At 43.8% G+C, this 12,230-nt stretch overlaps 1 protein-coding gene across 2 annotated transcripts; it reads right to left on the bottom strand.

Moving 5' to 3' along the window:
- Position 1: 1 nt before the first annotated feature.
- Positions 2-11,571, bottom strand: sult2st2 (sulfotransferase family 2, cytosolic sulfotransferase 2). 2 transcript variants are annotated; one of them, XM_041858725.2, is made up of 6 exons: positions 11,297-11,555; positions 6,654-6,865; positions 6,229-6,355; positions 5,503-5,597; positions 5,061-5,241; positions 2-307 (listed from the first exon to the last, which is right to left on the bottom strand). In XM_041858725.2, exons 1-6 carry the CDS (start codon positions 11,433-11,435, stop codon positions 198-200), a joined length of 864 nt encoding a protein of 287 aa, XP_041714659.1. In that variant the 5' UTR covers positions 11,436-11,555; the 3' UTR covers positions 2-197. The 2 variants fall into 2 exon arrangements, with proteins under 2 accessions (XP_041714659.1, XP_041714660.1); XM_041858726.2 differs by lacking the exon at positions 5,061-5,241 and having other exon boundaries at positions 11,297-11,571.
- Between the last annotated feature and the right edge of the window lie 659 nt (positions 11,572-12,230).

Here is a 12,230-nt window from a genome sequence, read left to right on the forward strand (position 1 = left end):
GCTGTTTTTACAAGGCTATATTCAGTGACTGAGACATAGGCCTAATATATTTAATGATACAACATTTCAAATCAAGTGAACCAACAGCAGTTCCATCATATGTATGTTATGTCTTGAATGATTTGCAATAAAAACAAAGTTTATATTGGGATTATGTGATTGATGATATAATGACTGGAGGGAAAAATATGGTCAGTTTAATCCCACACAAATTTGTATTTGATGTCCTTAATTTTGTCTTTGTAAACTGCATCAAAGTATTCTGCCTGGGCCACAGTGAAATGGTTCTTCCAGTCTCCAGCAATTCCTGCAGAAACATATAGTCAGATTAACACGTACAGTGCCTTGCAAAAGTATTTATCCCCCTTGGCGTTTTTCCTATTTTGTTGCATTACAACCTGTAACTTAAATGGATTTTTATTTGGATTTCATGTAATGGACATACACAAAATAGTCCAAATTGGTGAAGTGAAATGAAAAAATGAACTTCTTTCAAAAAATGCAAAAAAAATCAATAACGGAAAAGTGGTGCATGCATATTTATTCACCCCCTTTGCTATGAAGCCCCTAAATAAGATCTGGTGCAACCAATTACCTTCAGAAGTCACATAATTAGTTAAATAAAGTCCACCTGTGTGCAATCTAAGTGTCACATGATCTCAATATATATACACCTGTTCTGAAATGCCCCAGAGTCTGCCTCACCACCAAGCAAGCAGCACCACCAAGCAAGTGGCACCATGAAGACCAAGGAGCTCTCCCAACAGGTCAGGGACAAAGTTGTGGAGAAGTACAGATCAGGGTTGGGTTATAAAAAAAATATCCGAAACTTTGAACATCCCACAGAGCACCATTAAATCCTTTATTAAAAAATGGAAATAATATGGCACCACAACAAACCTGCCAAGAGAGGGCCGCCCACCAAAACTCATGGACCAGGCAAGGAGGGCATTAATCAGAGAGGCAACAAAGAGACCAAAGATAACCCTGAAGGAGCTGCAAAGCACCACAGCGGAGATTGGAGTATCTGTCCATAGGACCACTTTAAGCCATACACTCCACAGAGCTGGGCTTTACGGAAGAGTGGCCAGAAAAAAGCCATTGCTTAAAGAAAAAAATAAGCAAACATGTTTGGTGTTCGCCAAATGGCATGTGGGAGACTCCCCAAACATATGAAAGAAGGTACTCTGGTCACATGAGACTAAAATTGAGTTTTTTTGCCATCAAGGAAAACGCTATGTCTGCCGCAAACCCAACACCTCTCATCACCCCAAGAACACCATCCCCACAGTGAAGCATGGTGGCGGCAGCATCATGCTGTGGGGATGTTTTTCATTTGCAGGGACTGGGAAACTGGTCAGAATTGAAGGAATGATGGATGGCGCTAAATACAGGGAAATTCTTGAGGGAAACCTGTTTCAGTCTTCCAGAGATTTGAGACTGGGACGGAGGTTCACCTTCCAGCAGGACAATGACCCTAAGCATACTGCTAAAGCAACACTCGAGTGGTTTAAGGGGAAACATTTAAATGTCTTGGAATGGCCTAGTCAAAGCCCAGACCTCAATCCAATTGAGAATCTGTGGTATGACTTAAAGATTGCTGTACACCAGTGGAACCCATCCAACTTGAAGGAGCTGGAGCAGTTTTGCCTTGAAGAATGGGCAAAAATCCCAGTGGCTAGATGTGCCAAGCTTATAGAGACAACTACAAATACCTAGGTGTCTGGTTAGACTGTAAACTCTCCTTCCAGACTCACATTAAGAATCTCCAATCCAAAGTTAAATCTAGAATTGGCTTCCTATTTCGCAACAAAGCCTCCTTCACTCATGCTGCCAAACATGCCCTCGTAAAACTGACTATCCTACCGATCCTTGACTTCGGCGATGTCATTTACAAAATAGCCTCCAACACTCTACTCAGCAAATTGGATGTAGTCGATCACAGTGCCATCCGTTTTGTCTCCAAAGCCCCATACACTACACACCACTGTGACCTGTACGCTCTTGTTGGCTGGTCCTCACTACATATTCGTCGCCAAACCCACTGGCTCCAGGCCATCTATAAATCACTGCTAGGCAAATCCCCGCCTTATCTTAGCTCATTGGTCACCATAGCAACACCCACCCGTAGTATGCGTTCCAGCAGGTATATCTCACTGGTCATCCCCAAAGCCAACACCTCCTTTGGCCGCCATTCCTTCCAGTTCTCTGCTGCCAATGACTGGAACGAATTGCAAAAATCTCTGAAGTTGGAGACTCTTATCTCCCTCACTAACTTTAAGCATCAGTTGTCAGAGCACCTTACCGATCACTGCACCTGTACACAGCCCATCTGAAATTAGCCCACCCAACTACCTCATCCCTATATTGTTATTTATTTTTGCTCATTTGCACCCCAGTATCTCTATTTGCACATCATCTCTTGCACATCTATCATTCCAGTGTTAATACTAATTGTAATTATTTTGCACTATAGCCTATTTATTGCCTTACCTCCATAACTTGTTACATTTGCACACACTGTATATATATTTTCTGTTGTATTTTTGACTTTATGTTTTGTTTTACCCCATATGTAACTCTGTGTTGTTATTTTTATTGCACTGCTTTGCTTTATCTTGGCCAGGTCGCAGTTGTAAATGAGAACTTGTTCTCAACTGGCTTACCTGGTTAAATAAAGGTTAAATAAAAATAAATAAATAAAAAATACCCCAAGAGACTTGCAGCTGTAATTGCTGCAAAAGGTGGCTCTACAAAGTATTGACTTTGGGGTTTTCAATACACTGCTCAAAAAAATAAAGGGAACACTTAAACAACACAATGTAACTCCAAGTCAATCACACTTCTGTGAAATCAAACTGTCCACGTAGGAAGCAACACTGATTGACAATACATTTCACATGCTGTTGTGCAAATATAATAGACAACAGGTGGAAATTATAGGCAATTAGCAAGACACCCCCAATAAAGAAGTGGTTCTGCAGGTGGTGACCACAGACCACTTCTCAGTTCCTATGCTTCCTGGCTGATGTTTTGGTCACTTTTGAATGCTGGCGGTGCTTTCACTCTAGTGGTAGCATGAGACGGAGTCTACAACCCACACAAGTGGCTCAGGTAGTGCAGCTCATCCAGGATGGCACATCAACGTGAGCTGTGGCAAGAAGGTTTGCTGTGTCTGTCAGCGTAGTGTCCAGAGCATGGAGGCGCTACCAGGAGACAGGCCAGTACATCAGGAGACGTAGAGGAGGCCATAGGAGGGCAACAACCCAGCAGCAGGACCGATACCTCCGCCTTTGTGCAAGGAGGAGCAGGAGGAGCACTGCCAGAGCCCTGCAAAATGACCTCCAGCAGGCCACAAATGTGCATGTGTCTGCTCAAACGGTCAGAAACAGACTCCATGAGGGTGGTATGAGGGCCCGACGTCCACAGGTGGGGGTTGTGCTTACAGCCCAACACCGTGCAGGACGTTTGGCATTTGCCAGAGAACACCAAGATTGGCAAATTCGCCACTGGCGCCCTGTGCTCTTCACAGATGAAAGCAGGTTCACACTGAGCACATGTGACAGACGTGACAGAGTCTGGAGCCGCCGTGGAGAACGTTCTGCTGCCTGCAACATCCTCCAGCATGACCGGTTTGGTGGTGGGTCAGTCATGGTGTGGGGTGGCATTTCTTTGGGGAGCCGCACAGCCCTCCATGTGCTCGCCAGAGGTAGCCTGACTGCCATTAGGTACCGAGATGAGATCCTCAGACCCCTTGTGAGACCATATGCTGGTGCGGTTGGCCCTGGGTTCCTCCAAATGAAAGACAATGCTAGACCTCATGTGGCTGGAGTGTGTCAACAGTTCCTGCAAGAGGAAGGCATTGATGCTATGGACTGGCCCGCCCGTTCCCCAGACCTGAATCCAATTGAGCACATCTGGGACATCATGTCTCGCTCCATCCACCAACGCCACGTTGCACCACAGACTGTCCAGGAGTTGGCGGATGCTTTAGTCCAGGTCTGGGAGGAGATCCCTCAGGAGACCATCCGCCACCTCATCAGGAGCATGCCCAGGCGTTGTTGGGAGGTCATTCAGGCACGTGGAGGCCACACGCACTACTGAGCCTCATTTTGACTTGTTTTAAAGGACATTACATCAAAGTTGGATCAGCCTGTAGTGTGGTGTGGCCTCCAAATCCAGACCTCCATGGGTTGATAAATTTGATTTCCATTGATCATTTTTGTGTGATTTTGTTGTCAGCACATTCAACTATGTAAAGAAAAAAGTATTTAATAAGTATTTCATTCATTCAGATCTAGGATGTGTTGTGTAAGTGTTCCCTTTATTTTTTTGAGCAGTGTAGTTACGCACGCTCAAGTTCTGTTTTTTTGTCTTATTTCTTGTTTGTTTCACAATAACAAATATTTTGCATCTTCAAAGTGGTAGGCATGTTGTGTAAATCAAATTATACAAACACCCAAAAAATCAAACAATTTTTTTTTTTTTTTTTTTCTGGGATGGATGGATCAGCTTAATATTGCAGATAGATTGTATCTTCTATCAATGTAATTGTCTGCATCACTTCCAATCCCCCATGTTTTTTATATATATACTCCCCTTTATTACTTTTCAACCCCGCCATCCTTTCCCTACTTGGAGTAAATTAGTGAACAACAATGCCCAGGCCTCTACTTCCGGTCTATACTTACTATCTACACCTTATGGACACAGTTAATTTTACAATATTTATATTATATATAATTTTTATTTTTTTGCTCCTGAACTTCTTCTACTCTCAACCTCTCCGATCATTTTCATGATGTCCATCCGGTTTGCTTCTATATGCCATATCTTTCTAACTGTGCTCTTTCCCAAAAGCTCCAAACATACAACCTATATACTTATTATCAATTTTACTTAATTTTTTAAAATTTATTCCAGGTTGTAAGGCAACAAAATAGGAAAAATGCCAAGGGGGGTGAATACTTTCGCAAGCCACTGTAGGCCTTCTGTAACAGTCCAATCATTCCCAAGTACTCTGAACAAAGATATTGTCATTTATAAAGATATGTGGGTACCTTTCCTAAGGAACTCTGATTTATTCTGGTCCATGAACTCATTCGGCACCAGGGAGTAGTTGGACATCTTGTTCTGTTTCATGTTCTTGAACACACACTGGTCTGCTATCTTCTCTATTACCTCAGAGTCCAGAGACTTCCCCATGAATTGGGAGATCTTTGACACAGAATCCTTCAGATCCTGGGGGACATGAACACTACAATGAAAATCTCCATATGTGTTCTTGACTGAATTTGACTAAGTTTTGTTGGGAGTCACCACTGTAGATAAAAAAAATTGAAAAAAATTGTGGGGGTAAAAACATGGTGGTCTATCCATCCCTAACATCACAAACACACTCCTCTCTAACTCTGTATAAAGGAAGAGATGTTATCATATGCAATCATCATGTTCAAGTGTAAGTGATTTTGGTAGGGTATTGACTGAGCATACTATACTCACGAATATCATCTCTTCGTAGGAGATGTACATGGTGCGGTCCTGGTCCTTAGCATTCAACCAGCCCTTCACGTGGTCAAACCACGAACCAAACATCACTGGGTGGGTGGGGGGGGAGAGACAACCACAAACCCGTCATCAAAGCTATTACAATAAAAGACAACTTCAAATGCTCTATCAATACTCTATAGGCCAGAAGATAAGTGAATGAATTGTGAATAACAGAGGTAGCATCAATTATTCAAAGGAAGGAGACTAAACAGTACATCATTTTTTTACATTTACATTTTAGTCATTTAGCAGACGCTCTTATCCAGAGCGACTTACAGTTAGTGAGTGCATACATTTTCATACTGGCCCCCGTGGGAAACGAACCCACAACCCTGGCGTTGCAAGCGCCATGCTCTACCAACTGAGCTACAGGGGACTACAATTGTTAATGATAATTCCAGGGTAATAAATATGCTAGCCTTGAACATTGCTCTTTTGCTAAATTGCTCCTGTTCTTTCATATTGGATATTTGAGCCCATAGATTCTATAGCCAAGTCTGTTTTATACAGTAGAGTAGGTCACGGGGACCCAAATAAATCCGTCAATCAAAAAGGCATAGATCACTAAGCCTTTTCTGATTAACAACTAACCGGGACATAGAGATTCTAAAAGTATGAAACTGAAATGATTAAAATGTCTGTAATAGTTGGGAAATCAGAAATAATAGAATACTAAACCTTTTCCATTGATGAACTTCTGCAGGAATTGGTCTTGAGTGCCAGGTTTGACCAGGTAGGAGGCCATGCCGTAGTAGTGATAGGAAGATGTGAACACATCTTTAGGGTTTCTGATCACATAGATGACCTGGAGATGAGGAATCGCTCTGATCAACCATTCATTACCCAAGGCCATTGTTTATTATTCTAATAGTGCACAATGTGTGCAATCAGCCATGGAATTGTAACATTCGATGTAGTGTAGTGACAGACTACATTCTCTTGACATTATGAGAAATATGATCAACTGGGTATTGAACCAAGGTCATCCATGCGACCCATGATCGTGTTAGCCCATTGTGTTAAAGCCTAAAGCTAAAGCAAGCTTAGTTCACCAAACCACCTCCACTACAGGAGCTGATCTACACATATCTACAGTGCACTACCTTAGGCTTGACAGTGAAGAAGGAGACGGGCATCATGTTGTAGTGGAAGTGGGTAGCAAACTGGCGTGGTGATGCCCTCTGCTCCAGATTGAGGACACAGGCTCTGTGCTCCTCTAGCCAAGGAACCCTGTCCCAGTTTGGGATGGTCAGCACCGGGGTCAGGTCCCCTCCATTCTGTACCAGGGGAACAATCTCCTGCATCCATGTTGTACCTGGGGGGGGGGGGGGGTGGTACAGCAAGAGAGAGAGAGAGGGAGACAGAGAGACAGAGAAAGACAGGTGAAGTAGAAAAGCAGATGTTTCTGAGCTTCACTGACATACCCAAAATATCGCCCTGGCAGAGAATGAACCACATGAACCAGCAGGTCTGTACTCCCAAAGGCAGGAATGGTAACTGCAGTCCCAACAGGACATGAAGCCTTGGAAATGGCCATATACATTTTAAATTTTAGTCATTTAGCAGATGCTCTTATCCAGAGCGACTTGCAGTTAGTGAGTGCATACATTTTTCATACTGGCCCCCCGTGGGAAACGAACCCAAAACCCTGGCGTTGCAAGCGCCATGCTCTACCAACTGAGCTACAGGGGAGCTATTCAAGTATTCAGACCCCTTGACTTTTTCCACGTTGTTACTTTACTGCCTTATTCTAAAATTGATTAAATTGATTTTTTTCCTCATCAATCTACACACAATACCCCATAATGACAAAGCAAAAACTGGTTTGTATAAATGTTTGCTAATTTATCAAATAATAAAAATGGAAATATTACATTTACATAAGTACTCAGACCCTTTACTCAGTACTTTGTTGAAGCACCTTTGGCAGCGATTACAGCCTCGAGTCTTATTGGGTATGACGCTACAAGCTTGGCACAACTGTATTTGGGGAGTTTCTCCCGTTCTTCTCTGCAGATCCTCTCAAGCTCTGTCAGGTTGGATGGGAGCATCGCTCAAGAGATGTTCAATTGGGTTCAAGTCCAGGCTCTGGCTGGGCCACTCAAGGACATTCAGAGACTTGTCCTGAAGCCACTCCTGCATTGTATTGGCTGTGTGCTTAGGGTTGTTGTCCTGTTGGAAGGTGAACCTTGGCCCCAGTTTGAGGTCCTGAGCGCTCTGGAGCAGGTTTTCATCAAGGATCTCTCTGTACTTTGCTCCGTTCATCTTTCCCTCGATCCTGACTAGTCTACCAGTCCCTGCCGCTGAAAACATCCCACAGCATGATGCTGCCACCACCATGCTTCACCGTAGGGATGGTGGCAGGTTTCCTCCAGACGTGACGCTTGGCATTCAGGCCAAAGAGTTCAATCTTGGTTTCATCAGACCAGAGAATCTTGTTTCTCATGGTCTGAGAGTCTTTAGGTGCATTTTGGCAAACTTCAAGCGGGCTGTCATGTGCCTTTTACTGAGGAGTGGCATCCGTCTAGCCACTCTACCATAAAGACTTGATTGGTGGAGTGCTGCAGAGATGGTTGTCCTTCTGGAAGGTTCTCCCATCTCAACAGAGGAACTCTGGAGCTCTGTCAGAGTGACCATCGGTTTCTTGGTCACCTCCCTGACCAAGGCCCTTCTCCCCCGGTTGCTCAGTTTGGCCGGGCGGCCAGCTCGAGGAAGACTCTTGGTGGACCAAATTTCTTCCATTTAAGAATGATGGAGGCCACTGTGTTCTTGGGGACCTTCAATGATACATACATTTTTTGGTACCCTTCCCCAGATATGTGCCTCGACACAATCCTGTCCCGGAGCTCTATTGACAATTCCTTCGACCTCATGGCTTGGGTTTTGCTCTGACATGCATTGTCAACTGTGGGACTTTATATAGACAGGTGTGTGCCTTTCCAAATCAAATCAAATTGTATTTGTCATATACACGTATTTAGCAGATGTTATTGTGGGGGTATCGAAATGCTTGTGCTTCTAGCTCTGACAGTGCAGTAATATCTAACAAGGAATATCTAACAATTTCACAACATATACCCAATACACACAAATCTAAGTAAGGAATGGAATTAAGAATATATACTTATGTGGACGAGCAATGACAGAGTGGCATGGACTAAGATACAGTAGAATATTATAGAATACAGTATATACATATGAGATGAGTAATGCAAGATATGTAAACATTAAAGTGACTAGTGTTACATTTCTTAAAGTGGCCAGTGATTTCTAGTCTATGTCTATAGGCAGCAGCCTCGAATGTGCTAGTGATGGCTATTTAACAGTCTGATGTCCTTGAGATAGAAGCGGTTTTTCAGTCTCTCGGTCCCAGCTTTGATGCACCTGTACTGACCTCACCTTCTGGATGATAGTGGGGTGAACAGGCAGTGGCTCGGGTGGTTGATGTCCTTGATTATCTTTTTGGCCTTCCTGTAACATCGGGTGCTGTAGGTGTCCTGGAGGGCGGGTAGTTTGTCCCCGGTAATGCGTTGGGCAGACTGCACCACCCTCTGGAGAGCCCTGCAGTTGTCGTACCAGGCCGTGATACAACCCGACAGGATGCTCTCAATTGTGCATCTGTAAAAGTTTGTGAGGGTTTTAGGTGCAAAGCCTACCTTCACCACCTGGGGGTGGCCCGTCAGGAAGTCCAGAAACCAGTTGCACAGGGCGGGGTTCAGACCCAGGGCCTCAAGCTTAATGATGAGCTTGGAGGGTACTATGGTGTTGAATGCTGAGCTATAGTCAATGAACAGCATTCTTACATAGGTATTCATCTTGTCCAGATGGGATAGGGCAATGTGCAGTGTGATGGAAATTGCATAATCTGTGGACCTATTGGTGCGGTAAGCAAATTGAAGTGGGTCTAGGGTGACAGGTAAGGTAGAAGTGATATGATCCTTGACTAGTTTTTCAAAGCACTTCATGATGACAGAGGTGAGTGCTACGGGGTGATAGTCATTTAGTTCAGTTACCTTTGCTTTCTTGGGTACAGGAACAATGGTGGTCATCTTGAAGCATGTGGGGACAGCAGACTGGGATAGGGAGAGATTGAATATGTCCGTAAACACACCAGCCAGCTGGTCTGCGCATGCTCGGAGGATGCGGCTAGGGATGCCATCTGGGCCGGCAGCCTTGTGAGGGTTAACACGCTTAAATGTCTTACTCACGTCGGCCACGGAGAAGGAAAGCCCAACAATCCTTTCTAGTGGGCCACGTTGGTGGCACTGTGCTATCCTCAAAGCGAGCGAAGACAGTGTTTAGCTTGTCCTGAAGCAAGATATCGTGTCGGCGACGTGGCTGGTTTTCCTTTTGTAGTCCGTGATTGTCTGTAGACCCTGCCACATACATCTCATGACTGAGCCGTTGAATTTCGACTCCACTTTGTCTCTATACTGACGTTTTGCCTGTTTGATTGCCTTGCGAAGTAAATAGCTACACTGTTTGTATTCTTCCATATTCCCAGTCACCTTGCCATGGTTAAATGCGGTGGTTCGCGCTTTCAGTTTTGCGTGAATGCTGCCATCTATCCACGGTTTCTGGTTAGGGTAGGTTTTAATAGTCACAGTGGGCACAACATCTCCTATACACTTCCTGATAAAGGAAGTGTATTCGTCTGAATTATTTTCGCAAGCTACCCAGAACATATCCCAGTCTGTGTAATAAAAACAGTCTTGAAGCGTGAATACCGATTGGTCAGACCAGCGTTGAATAGTCCCTAGCATGTGTACTTCCTGTTTGAGTTTCTGCCTATAGGAAGGGAGGAGCAAAATGGAGTCATGGTCAGATTTGCCGAAAGGAGAGCGGGGGAGGCTTGTAAGCATCCTGGAAGTTCGAATAGCAATGGTCAAGTGTTTTAGCAGCGCGTGTACAACAGTCAATATGTTGATAGAACTTCGACAGCCTAGTTCTCAAATTTGCTTTGTTAAAATCCCCAGCTACAATAAATGCAGCCTCAGGATATGTGGTTTCCAGTTTGCATAAAGTCCAGTGAAGTTCTTTGAGGGCCGTCATGGTATCGGCTTGAGGGGGGATATAAACGGCCGTGGCTATAACCGAGGAAAATTATCTTGGGAGATAATACGGTCGGCATTTGATTGTGAAGTATTCTAGGTTGAGTGAACAAAAGGACTTGAGTTCCTGTATGTTACCACAATTACACCATGAGTCGTTAATCATGAAACACACACCTTCGCCCTTCTGCTTCCCGGAGAGATATTTATTTCTGTCTGCGCGATGAACTGAGAACCCATCTGGCTGGACCGATTTTGACAGAATATCCCGAGAGAGCCATGTTTCCGTGAAACAAAGAATGTTGCAGGCCCTGATGCCTCTCTGGAAAGAAGCCCTTGCCCTGAGCTCGTCAACTTTGTTATCCAAAGGTGGGTGGTGTGCGTGCCTCCTAAGTTGAACCAGCAGGCCGCTCCGAGTGCCTCCCCTCAAGCGGTCTGAATACTTTCCGAATGCACTGTATATACTGAGGGTAGGATTGCGACAGTATCATAGCTTAAGTCTACATGTACAGACAGACCTATTTGTGATGTGCAGTCACTCAGGCATGTGCCTTGAAATAAAGGCAACAGTAGGCTTGAAAACTATTTAGTGTTCACTATCACAGTGTGTGTTGCAGCAGTTCATGTATTATCAACTCAGTCTGTGCAATTGTCTACCAATAGTCTATAGTTGTTTATTAATAAAAGCTACTTACCTGACTTAGGATATGTGACAATGAGAATGTCGTCGTGACGGAAAGTAAACTCCTCATAGTATTTCAGGCTCTCCTGAGGGTGTATGTTTGTGGGGAGGTAGACCCCCTTGTATTCTGTGTACAGCTCCGCTTCTGTCATGATCCGAAACTGCTCAGTGTGAGAGAGAACAACTGGCGAAACTGTCCTAGAGACTGACCTTTAGTACTTAATGAACTTCGCTAGGTGCTTCAAAGATAAGCAGTACTCAACTGTTGTTCACCCTCTATCTTCCTACCCCTCTCTCTCTCTCTCTCTCTCTGTGTTATATTGTTGTACAAATAAACAGAGTGCTGGGCTATTTGCCAGAATTTATTTCACAGTTACAAGTTAACATCATGAAAGGACTTGTTGCCATTTGGAATGAATGTAATACCTGGGGTGATATGCTGTTTAGAGCGGATTCTGAAAGTAAGCATTTCATTGCGGTGTATACTATGGGTACTATGGGTATGGCACCAAATAGCTGACAAAAGGTTGAACGTACGTATCGTTAGAATCCATTCGAAAAGAAAATCCATACGTATATTGTTAGGATTGTAAGAAAAGCCATGCGTTCATCTGTGAACATACAAACACCATGTTACAATTACGGACTAACATTTTAGGCTTGAACAAATCTTGTGTTGCAAGTCTGGCATGAAATAAAAACTTTCAGAGTTTGGGCAATTTCATCTCACCAACAAAAAAAACATACACTGAACGACCTGTGAGGAGTGCTACGCGAACAAGCATAACACAATATAAAAACAAAACGGAAGTCAGGGAAACCGGAAAGAGGTATCCTGCACGTTTTCAAGTTAATAGTCTCCATTCTCTATTCATATTTTTACATTTTAGTCATTTAGCAGACGCTCTTATCCAGAGCAACTTACAGTTTAGTGAGTGCATACATGT

This window comes from Coregonus clupeaformis, chromosome 31 (assembly GCF_020615455.1).
Source record: "Coregonus clupeaformis isolate EN_2021a chromosome 31, ASM2061545v1, whole genome shotgun sequence".
NCBI lineage: Eukaryota > Metazoa > Chordata > Actinopteri > Salmoniformes > Salmonidae > Coregonus > Coregonus clupeaformis.